Source organism: Podarcis tiliguerta, assembly GCF_965153285.1.
Source record: "Podarcis tiliguerta genome assembly, chromosome: 9".
Classification (NCBI taxonomy): Eukaryota; Metazoa; Chordata; class Lepidosauria; order Squamata; family Lacertidae; genus Podarcis; species Podarcis tiliguerta.
The window spans coordinates 35762898-35775228 of NC_139542.1; the positions used below are offsets into that span (position 1 = coordinate 35762898).

General features: G+C 40.2%; 1 protein-coding gene and 1 long non-coding RNA gene across 4 annotated transcripts in view; one reads left to right on the forward strand and one right to left on the reverse strand.

Moving 5' to 3' along the window:
- Positions 1-5743: 5743 nt before the first annotated feature.
- LOC310685381 (uncharacterized protein) overlaps positions 5744-12331 on the reverse strand; it is a 140030-nt gene continuing 133442 nt past the window's right edge. For 2 of the 3 annotated variants that reach the window (XM_083457654.1, XM_083457652.1), the window contains 2 exons: positions 7943-8070; positions 5766-5812 (listed from right to left, as the gene is read on the reverse strand). In XM_083457654.1, coding sequence (XP_083313780.1) covers positions 7953-8070 — 118 coding nt within the window. In that variant the 3' untranslated portion in view covers positions 5766-5812; positions 7943-7952. Of the gene's footprint in view, positions 5813-7942; positions 8071-12331 lie in introns of all 3 variants that reach the window. The other variant, XR_014515152.1, reaches the window with a different exon arrangement.
- LOC310685111 lies at positions 6199-7609 on the forward strand. Its single transcript, XR_014515076.1, has 3 exons — positions 6199-6269; positions 6401-6455; positions 7410-7609. It is a non-coding gene; the product is annotated as an uncharacterized lncRNA (long non-coding RNA).

A 12331-nucleotide genomic window follows, 5' to 3' on the forward strand; every position in this document is an offset into this window, starting at 1 on the left:
ACTGATAGCAAATGCATAACGTTTAGTGCAATTTTCCAATTCGGCACTAAATTGCACATCAAACACAAAATGCCAAATTCTCACTGCAAAAGAGGGCTGGCAATATGATTATTTTGTTGCTTTTCAGTGTCCTTTTAAAGGGCCTTCTGATTAATCCCACACATTTTAGGGGCTATACCTTTGCTATTTCATGATGCATCTGTAAATGCTTATTTTTCTTTATGCTCTGTGTTTTCTTCTAACTCAGAAGGTAATAGGTTAAAAGGTTGTCTCTAAATAAACAGCAATAGGTATCAGTGCTGTGAAGTATCATGGCAGGGCTTGGTTTCTGACCCATTATTATTCATCGGGATACAAAGAACTGCACAAACAGTTTCATGCACCCAGGCAAGCAATGTGTTACTCAAGCATAGCAAACCTCATTTGAAACTGAGAACAGCCTCAATGTAGATAGCATTTGCTTTGCAGGGGGGAAATGTCTATACACAGGTTATTTTGAATCCAAACCATACCTGCAAACAGGCAACTTCAATGGGACTTGCAAGCTCACTGATTGACATGCGACCAGCTCCACCCACTTGTCAAAAATGGCCCATAGAGGGTAAGCCAGTTCTTGAACTGGCCCTCCAACTGAAAAAGGTTCATCCCCCCCGATCTAAAGGTGGCCAGTGACAACTGCAGGTCTCTTGAGAGAAGCTGTGGGACAGCAAGTGATTTGATTGACTTGGATTCAGCTGTCTCTGAAATTCAAGTTCATTTCAAGAGTCATTCTATTTTGTTTCAGCAAGTAAACAATTTATACCATTTTGAAGGGCATATAACTGTTCTTTATTGCCACAAAGTAGACACTTTAATTTGAGCACACAATCAATATAGAGCATGTTTACATTATGCAATGCTCATGGTATTTAACGGGTAACTTTTGCTGGCATGCTTTCAATTAATTCCAAGGTGTTGTACTGACATGCTAGCTCTGAGTTTCAGAGTAGCTTTTAGCTAGATAATTGTTGGTGTGTGGGATAAATTACAGTATCTCTAGATCTTTAAGCATTAGAGAAATTCTGTTCAGTCATTTACTTATACTGCAAAACTCGTATAGCAATCTAGTTATAGTGCACTGAGTTGTATGAACTACCCTGATATAGATAAACAGGTAAGAAACATTAAATCAGATGTGTGCGATAGATGTTTTATTAGTTTAATAAAGGCTTGATAGTAAATTGGGCCAAAGGCAAACTTTTTTAAGCACAGTTGAGTTCAGTAGGAGAGATTTAGGCAATTCCTGTACAGAACACATCCCCAGACTATACCTTGATTAAATAAAGGTGTGATTCAAAGTATGTGTGGATTAATAGGGTTGTAATACCAAACACCAGAATCCAAAGGCCTAACTATGGAGTACACGTGACTAGAATTGGGATATAGCTACCTTAGTGCTACTCACTGACCCATTTGGTACATAATACTAATCATTTGTTTAGTATTACATGAATAACCAGAAACAAGATGTGGGCTTGCACATCCTTTCCCATTTTCTTCCTTTCACGTGGCTGCAAGGGAACCAGAAGACCTGCTTCCTGTTCTAAGCTTACCAGTGTTTACTGTTAGGGAAACTTTGATTTGTTTCAACAAACCATACTTTAACCAGAGCTTCCTTGCCCTACTTTGGATGCAACAACAAACAAAATCTTAAAATGGGAACTGAATGGTTCATAGCCATGCAGCAGGAGGAAAGTCCTCTTTTTTTCAACTCACTCACATTGTGCTAAACAGAAATGGCCCACTCCCTGCTTAGTTTGAGCCCTCACACCAGGCATAGGCAAACTTGGCCTCCAGGTGTTTTGGGACTACAACTCCCATCATCCCTGACCACTGGTCCTGTTAGCTAGGGATGATGGGAGTTGTAGTCCCAAAACATCTGGAGGGCAGAGTGCCTGCCTCACACATTCTTTTAGTTTTTATCATCTACAATGCTAACAGCCCCAAATTTTCAGCCAAAGAGAGAGCACAATTACACATGCAACAATCCCCTATCAGAAGGAAAGTGGTCCATTACAGAACATCATGCCTTTGCGGCATATTGTAATGCTCTGTGATTAGACCAAGGCCACATTTGCACTGTACACTTGAAGCAGTATCATACAATTTTAAACAATGATATCTTCCCCCAAAGAATCCTGGGAGCTGTAGTTAAGGGTGCTGAGAATAAGAATGCTGTGCTGACCAATGAATCCTCATCTGTGTATAAAGCAAAGATGACTGCCATATTAGCTTTTACAATTAGGCCCTATCTGCACTATACATTTATAGTGGTATCATACAACAGACGTGACTTCTCCTAAAGAATCCTGGGACCTGTAATTTGTTAACGGTGCTGAGAGTTGTTAGGAGACTGCTATTCCCCTCACAGATATCCCATTCCCAAAGGTTTAGCAATCAATCCTGCTTCCCAGGAAACCCTGGGAACTGTAGCTTACTGAAAGGAAAAGCTAACAATTGTAAAAGCAAATATGACAATCATCTTTGCTTTATACACAGATGAGGATTCATTGGTTAGCACAGCATTCTTATCAATAATGCAGGTTCCTAAAGTAGGATAGTTTATTCAGTGGCGAAGCCACTGGGGGGCAGAGAGCAGGAGGGGGGCAGGGCTGGCGTGCATCCCAAGGGTGTGACACCCAGCGCGGGGAGGGGCAGCCATGATGGCATCCACTGGGATTGCGCTGCCGCGGGCGGTGCTCTTCCCCTGCACTCCTCTTCCTCTGCCAGTGAGTTTATTTACGCCCTCTTCCATTTCTCAAACTACAGTATTCCTATAGTTGCTGTCTAACTTCAGACTTCTCTGACCCTGGTGCTCTTCAGGTTTTGGACACGTATGTTGGCTGGGGCTGATGGGAACTGTAGTCCAAAGGGGTACCAGGTGCCCAAGTGGAGGGCACTAGGTTCTGGAAGGCTGCCTACCAAGAATATGTTAAAATTCCAGCTCTTCCCATTGACTAACTGCGCAGTCCTATGCAGGCCTACTTGGATATAAGCCTCACTGAATTCAGTTGGATTTACTCCCAGGTAAGTGTGTGGAGGACTGCAGCCAAAGGACCAAGTCACACGTTGCATGGAGGGATTGCCAGAGACTGCTCTCAACCAGAAGAGGAAGCCAACCTTACACCTCTTTGATTGCCTTCCTTCTACAATACAAATTTTCAAACACCTGCTTGTTACATCCACACATTACAGGACTATACTTAAAAACAACAACCACCACCTTGGGTGTACTTTTTTAAAAAACGTAATTTTTGAAAACGTCCTTCGTTCTACTGCTCTAAAACTCTGTTGGGGTTTTGTTTACTCAGAAGTAAGTCCCACTGTGTTGAATGTAAGTGTGCAGAGGACTGCAGCCTAAAGTCCTGGGAAATAGGCATCTTTGCTCTAGTATTATCTCATATTGTGGCATTTATCTAAAAAAGACCTCAAAGCCCCTTCTCTCAATGGGCTGCTTTCCAAGAAGGGAGTCTCCCTTCCTCTAGGCATAGCCTGCATTCTTTGTTCCCAGATGTACAACCCTGTATTTAGCTATATGAAAACACACGTTTTGTTTGATTGTAAGCTTTTAACCAAACAATCCAGGGATTCCTTACAAAGCAAGGGCTGTGCCGCGCGTAGGAGAGAAGACTCCCTTCAGAAATGTCTTGGCCACATGAAATTCCACATTCCACTACAGGGGCACAACACCCCGTTCTGCTGAGTCCAAGTACCTCCACACCTTTGATCGGCGGAGCATCAAATCTCTGATCCTCTGTCTTCTAATCAGTTTCATACAAGCTTCACTCACATAATTGCCTTACAATTTATTAAAACGAGGAGCTGGCTGGACAGCTGCAACAGGACTCATATATTCCGTGTTAAGCGGAATGATTCCCCCCCCCCTCACGGGAGTTATTATTTTCAACAGCTGCCAGATTTAATTGGCTATTAATATATTGGGAAAGTAAAAGGATGGGGAAATGCTTTGCCCATACAAGTTGATAAAAACTATAAATAGGTGGAAGGGGGGGTCATTGCTCATATGATTATGTAATGACGAATGATGTTATATATTAAGATTCAAATAGGGGAAGACTCTCGCGCTAAAAATAATATTTAGAAGATTATTTAGGACGGCCAGCCAATGATCAATGCTTGTTTGTTTAAAATGATGCTCCGGTTAATTTTAACATGAAACGAGACAGCATTTACCTACCATTTAAATAAACGTGTGTCCTGCCCTTCTGTATTAAAGTACACTTAGGATTTAAAATGCACAACAATGAAATCAGAAAAACAAATCACAGCAGTAAAACAGGAATGAATTAAAAGCAGCAGCCAATTTAAAAACAGTAAGATACAGAACTAAAAAAATAAATAAACTGATGAAATAAAGCTGCCCCCCAAAGCTTGCCCAAAAGCAGGACAAGTGGACCTCTCTTAGGAGGACAAGTGGTCCTCTCTTAGGAGGTGGTTCCACAATCTGGGCACCACCATGGAAAAGGACATACACCCTCTGGAATCTGCCAATGGGGGTGGAGAGGACCTCGGATGCAGGGAGAAATTCCCATGAGCTTTTCTTTGCATGAAAAAGGTTGTTTCTAAGAAGTTGTGTTGGTACTGATGGCATGGTGGTTATGAGAGGACAGACCCTTATCCCAAAGGACTTGGCATCTAAAAACAAACAAAAGGGAAGCAACGCTTCAAGTACTAAATTGGATCAGAGAGCAGATGATATGGAAGAGCCCCTGCCAGTCAGAATAGACTGAGCCAGATGAACAAAGAACAAGGCTCAGTATAAGGAAGGCAGCTTCCTATGTTCTTACGACATACTCAAATGCTTCTTCATAACAACAACACCCACAATACACCTCCCTGACATGTCAGTTCTCTGTACAGAGAGAACGTTTTGTCTGGAGGAGAATCCACTTGTAATACAAACAGGGTTGCCATATCAGCAAGATTTAGGCATAAAGCAGATTTGCATCCCAGGGAGGACTGCTCACCTGCTGTTTGTGCACCTAATATCAAGTCACAAGTGCATGTCTCTAGGGACTAGTGGCGCTGGGAGTATGGAGCCCTCAGGTGCTTCCAGGCGAGTGTTTATTGAGGGATCAGTGCTACGCATGCACTCAAGTTTGGGTGTGGGTTTTTTTGCAGTGTTTACACGACATCATTGGCATAAAAATGCCAACCTGTATGCCACCCACTCCCCATTTAATCCAGAGTTCCAGGAAAAACTTGGGTTTTTTTTTAAAAAAAGGAAGGAGTTGTTGCCAACAACCTGTTTGCAATATCTCAGTGGTCCACTTGAAAATGAAGCCCCTGTCTGGAAATAGAGGAGTGTCCACTGGTGTGTGCCTATTTGTTCTCATATCCACCCCATAATAAATATAGCTAGATGAGCTTTTCCACTCTAGAATTATACAACGTGAAAATTCACAACAGCAGCAGCAATGCTTCTGCTGTATCATATTTCCCCAGATACAAATATTCATTCACTCACTCATTTGTACCCTCCATTTCTAGGTAAACCCTTTTCTGGTCTTGCCCTCTGCCTATTCAGAAACTGCAGTCACCTCACAATTGAAGCACTACTTTTGTGGAAAAACTGGCAAATTATGCGCAACAAAAAGAGCTGGTAGTGGTGGTGAAATGTGCACGTGAATTGCACAATAAACTGAGCAGAAAAAGTTTCAAGCATACTAGGATTCCTACTTACAGGCACAGTGTTTGGGATGTTACAGGATGCCAGCACCATTCATCCGGTTGCCATTTCTTACTTCTTGTGCTATAGACAAGGGGGTTTAGAAAGACAAAACACCAAGCAAAACCTGCCCCCTTTCATGTGTTGTTCTGGCAGCTATCAACCTCTTTGCTTTTATTTTTATCAGGCTTTACACACGGACACGTTGGCCTTTAACAGCATACTGCAGATTCTTGGCAGGGGATGCATCATATTAATTCAGTGATATGTTTGGTGAAGACCTATGAAACCAGATGCTAGTTTTACTGTATGCGCCACTTGCTCGGTCACAGATACTTGAGAATTGAGTTCATCATACCTACTGTATGATAAATATAGAGAGGATTTAGTTGGCTCCCGGTCAGACTTGCCTATGATTTGCTCTTAGGAAGTCTGCTGCCACCCCCAACTCTCTAATTTTAGATTCCACTCCCCAATTCCACTGTTACTGCTGTAGCCATAAAGAAAGGGGAAAGAAAGAAACTCAGAGACTTTTCAGCAGGCATCCCTAGCTTTCAATTTGTTCTTGTTAAGAAATTTATCTTCTTTTCTCTTTGCATCACTTCTCTTCTTAATCTTCACAATAGCATGTACCATCCACCCAATGTGATGGATAATATACCTATTTTGCAGATAGATAAACTGAGGTCATGACTTGCTCAAAGCCACACTGTGATTCATGGCTGAGGTGGGATATGAATCTGGGACCTTCTGGCATTTAGTCCAATCTTCTTTGCAAGAAAAGTGTGTATAATTACAGTAAGCATTTGAAAAAAGTAGCAGTATCATAGCAACACCTGCACTGGTTGTGTTCTTTTTAAAAATAATAATAATAATAATAATAATAATAATAATAATAATAATATACCCTTTCCATTTTACTCAACTGATTTTAAAGAACTGACATAGCAAAAAGTGGCATTTTTATAATAATCAAATATATAACCTGTCATTCTGTAAAAATGGTCACTTGCCCATAAAAGTGATTGGAAAGAAAAACAAAACAATAGATTAATTATAGTAATGTATAGTATATGTATAGTATATGTATTAATTATAGTAATGATTATGAGATAATTTGTCTATATTGCAACCAAATATGCCATTAAAGAGTCTCACTATAATGATACTGAAATTCTAAAATATTTCCTTAGTTTTTAAAAATTTAAAAGAAGGCGTTGTGGCGCTAGATTTTGGAGAAAGGCTTTGTGTAGAGAAATGCAAGCCTGCCTTTAATTTTTTTACACTTACCATTTGACCACACATGCCATTTTCCTACATACAAAGAACGAAGGAAAATGGGGTTCTTCCAACATTTATACTTCAATTCTTTGCAAATTTGATTGGGAGTTAATATCATCAATTTCAGTAGAACTTGCATCTCGGTAAACATGGATCAAGCTGCCTGCATCTCTGTGTGTGCTTAAGATTAAGGTTCTAAGCATGTCAACTGATGCTCTGTATTTATAACAATTGCCTAGGACACATTTTTGAGGATTAAAGTTAAACAGCTGGTATATTTTGAAAGAGTCATCAGAATGCCAGTGATTGAAACATGCTCAAAAGACAGGTTGTGTGCATAAGACAGTATGCCTTTGATGGAAACTTTTATTTCATTAGATTCTCTGCTTCTTGTGTATAGCAAATCAGACATCTAAAGAAGATGGTATCTGCAACAGCCTCCATGATACCCAAAGCCCAAACAACTGAGGATTTTCAATGTCTAAACTAGCACATTGAATTTTGTTCAGAAACTGTGAAACAAATTATTAATATAAGTGGAATATGACAGCACCGACTTCTGTTAGTTGCTAACTGTGCAATAGTTTTTTGTACCAGCTGAAATTTGGAGCTATATTCATTGCTGGACATTAGAGATGGAGGACAATTGCATTTAGTCTGCATTTTTTAATGAATCATTTTTAAATGATTTGCACATCTTGGACTAATATTCTAATAGAATTTTACTTATCCTTCTGATTTTGTATTTCTCTGAATTTTACAATATAATTATTGGCTCGAAAATGTAACCAAATGCATTGAGAATGCATGCATGCAGTGATATAAATACCATTTAGATTTGCATTTTTTGATATACAGATAAATGTAGAAACAGGAAGGAACAGTCGTATGAATGAAAACATGCAAAACTGCACAGACTAGAGATAAACTGACCTGTCTATCATTAGCAGACACTGTGCCTGTGGTAGTTGGAGCAAAGGAAGTGCCAATGGAGAAAGAGGCTTTGATCCAGGCTTTCTACCATACCATAATAAGAAGCCCGCTGAGTTTGGGAGCATCTGCTGTATTAAAGATATTGCCATGGATATTTTGTTAATTACATGCCCTTAAAATAAAATAATTTGGTTTACAGCTCTGATTTATTATATTTTTCATCAATGCTTTGGTGCATGTGCTGCCTCTCTTGCGGTTTTCTGCTAGATGATTTTGAAGCTGCCAAGTACGAAACTTACCCACGACAGAAGATGCACCAAATTGTACATTTGGAGATGGGGTAGATGCTTATAAACATCAGAACTTAATGTTAGCCTTTAGCAGAAGAGCGTGTTTACTTTTTCCAATATGAAACTCATTAGAGCAGCTGTTTTAAAAACTTAGGGCTCATCCATATTGTTGTTCAATGCATCCTGAGCCTCCGTAAATTCTCTGTTGTTCATAAGACATTCTCCTTCAAATCACTGCTTTCCAACACTTTCCCCTTCCTCAATGTGTGTGTGTGTGTGTGTATACACACACACACACACACACATATATATTAATAGCAGGGATACTCTGAAAAATAGAGGATATAAGAAAGTCCGGACTGAGGGACTGTGGGAAGGCAGTGGCTATTGCAGATTCCGTTTTGCCTTTCCCCTTTAATTAGTGGTAGATTTTCACAGTCAATTAGTATCATTATGTACAGAGTATGCTAAGTTCTGATATAGAATGTAGAGAAATGTAAACTAACACTTCCCAGTACCCTTGTAAATTCTATCCTGGAAGTCTTAGCTATGAGGATAACACAACCACCATGTAATTATATATATTTTGGCTTTTGCTACCCTACCTACTTCTTTAATCTCACTTTCTATTGTCATGCTCTGCTACAGGCAGATCAAACACTCTCTATTTATCTCTTCCAAATCACACATTTGAAATGTCTTGGATATAGCAGCAGCTGAAAACATTGTAATTATCTAGTTATTTCATAAGATTTATCTACCACTTGATTGTAGAAAACCCTCAAAGCCATGTACAAAAAAACCCCAGCAAGATTATTAACAATAAAAAAAATCAATTAAAACATTTAAAAAAGAAGTTAAAACCAGCAATAAACTTAAAACACACCAGCATTCTAAATATCTGGGTAGGCTTGTCGAAACAAAAATATTTTTAACAGGCACTGAAAAGGGTATGAGCAGCAATAGTTTTCCTACTGACAACTGATGTTGACTCTTTATCTCTGGAGAACATTTTGCCACATTGTATGAAAGTAATGTCAGGATTGATTGATTGATTGATTGATTGATTGCTTAAAAAAGATACTGACTTTGGTTCACATTTGATGAATTTCCAGTCTGTCCAAGTTCTGCTTCACAAGTTTTCTGACAGACAGGAAAGGGAATGTACATACTTCATGACAATGAAAACACTGCTAGTTGAATTGCCTAGCACTTTTTCTTCTACTGCCTTCTTAACTATATATTTATACCAACCCACATCTTTCCCTGCTAGTGCTTATGTAGACAAAACTGCACCACTGATGCACGGAAAGAAGTACCATCAAAATCTGCAGGGGGTTGTGGTGTGTTGGGACTGAGAGGACCACCACAACTGTCCTGTAATTAACTCAATGGTACAAATTACTATTCTTCATATATCTACTTACACACAAGGGAGGGCAGTGGGGACAAGCATGCTAGCTCCGCCTATCTTTGCAAAAAAAATATCAATTGTGCAAATTTAATGTGCATTGCAGGCCACCATGCAATCAACATGCCATCCAATTATAAGGTTGCCATATTTCAAAACGTGAAAATCCAGATACAAAAGTTGAGCTTTTGGGGGGAGGGGGGCAAATTCGCCAAAAAAACCCAACACTCTCAACATGGATTGTCATACACCCACTATTTCCAATGGACGAATCCCATATGTGTCCGGGAAATTTCAAACCTATCCAATTATCACGTTCCATGGTTAGCTTAGTGTTCATCCTACAAGGAAGTGTGCAGAAAAAGCTCCTTGCTTCATTGCAACTTGCCCCTCTACCCCCGGCAACCTGTTCCTATCACTAGCCAAGTATAAAACCTCCCTCTTATACTTTCCCCCTTGTTTTAGATTTCTGCCACTGAGGGTTACTGATTCTGGCTGGATCCTCACAATGGTTGAGAAAACCCAAATTATGTAGTGCGGAAATGGAAGCGCTGGGGTAGAAAATCAATGCCCTGCATAGTGGTTTAATGAGGAACTTGTTGAAAGAAAGAACGATTAACACAGCAGTGCATAATACATCTAATAACAGGATTCAAAGAGCAGAATTTCCCATTCTCCCTATTGCTGATTTCCGAAGTGATATACTTCTAAAGGTGTGCTACAAGGACTGCTTTATATCTCCCAGCTTCCACCAGCCCCTGCCGGACTTTGGAGATTGGGAAAGCATTTGTTCAACCAAAGGTCAAGATACGTATTTGTCATTTGACCCATTTATTACCATAAAGACTGTAAAATAAAGCAAACCTTGTAGTGAAAGTAGCCAGGGTTCTATTTTTTCTCAGGGCAGCTGAAGAGCCAAGGAGGCAGGCAGTTAAGGCAAGAGGTAACTAACCAGAGAGGAAATTCTGAAGAAACCTCATGGCATAAAGGGCTGTGCACCATGAAGAGGGAGGGAAGGCTACTCAGAACACTAGCCAAGAGACAGGTTGGCTGAAGGAAGTGAAACAATGTGCAGAGTGACCTGAAAAGTAGAGTCTGAAGGAAATGGGTGGTCAAGCAGGATGACTAACATGTGGGACAATAATGTACACCAGTGTAGTGTAATAGTTAGGGTATTGGGCCAGGACTTGCGAGACCAGGGTTCAAATCCCCCCTTGACCATGAAGCTCACTGGGTGACCTTGGGCCAGTCACTCACTCTCAGCCTAAATTACCTCACAGGGTTGTTGTGAGGATAAAATGGGGAGGGGGAGGAGGTGAAGTACGTGTGGCACCTTGAGCTTGCTGGAGGAATATAAATGAATGAATGAATACTGCAAAGCCACCCTCCCAACAGCTACAGTATGTTGCTTTTGGGAGGGTGGCTCCATGGCACTGTCCCATCAGGCTCTCTGCTCCTGGGTCTTGCTATGGAGCTGAAGGAGAACACGTGACTAAGGTTGTTTACTATTATTAGAAGAGGAAAGTTTCAAAAGTGGGTTATCAAGGGACATGTTGGGTTTCTACAAGGAAAAAAAGTAAGAGGCCCCATTGCACGCAGAGAACTTCCCATACTTCCTTGTGTCATTTCCCCCATATTTTCTTGGGAACCAGTGGAATTTGCATCAAGTTCTGAGCAAGTATACAGAGGACCAACCCAATTTATTTTATTGTCAGATGCCTGTTGAGAATAGGAGCCAACTCCCAATAAAATAGTTGACCCCCCCCCCCAAGTTGAAGGGAATTCCCATTCAAATGGTGTGTGTGCACGCCATGTCATGTGATTGATTATGCAGGGCTGGGCTTACCACCCCCACCCCCATATTTTATTCAAATTGGCACCCCTGCTATTAAGCCATCACCATAAAGCTTTCTATGTGCTATTTTTATAATGAACAGTACATAAAAACGACGGAAAAAACTTCATCTATTCATGAGGTCCAAATTCTGACTTTGCTCTCTTGAGTTATCATTTATAATACCAAGGTGAAATTATTTTAACTATGTTATGATATACTTTAAATTAATGCCTTGTGGCTATAATTTTGTATCTTCATGTACAAGCAGGTTAATTCCTTGCTGGCACTTGAGAGACCCTTTCAGAGATAGTCTTTAATCTACCTACCTACCTAAGAATGCTGTAATGCCTTCAAGTTTCATTGAGGTGTAGGGCAAGCATGCTCTGCAATTAGCAAATTTCACAGAACAAAATAATTCCCTCTGTATTTCGTAATCATGTCTTGGCAGAAGTTGATTAGGAGGAGGGAGAAATAAAATGATCCTTCTGTCCGGACTAATTGTGGGAAAGGTTGTACATCTTTAATGATGTACAAAATTTTAATGTGAAGAAACCCTGAGTAGATGCTATGGGGAGGAACAATGAATACAATATATGACGTGGAATGGATCGCCTTCTTACCCAATTATTTATAGCAGATAATATTATCTTTGGTTTTCTCGAGCACTACAATGGTCTCAGTCCATTCCATTTACAATATTCTACTGGAATGTTACTGCAAAAGGTTACATCTGAAGGTTGCAAGATTAAGTAAAACGTTGTGGAATTTTCACACGGGATGTGGCCTGGGGTCACATGATGGAGCCACCCACTGAACCCAAGAGGGTCTGGGTCTGGACAGTGGTGCATGGA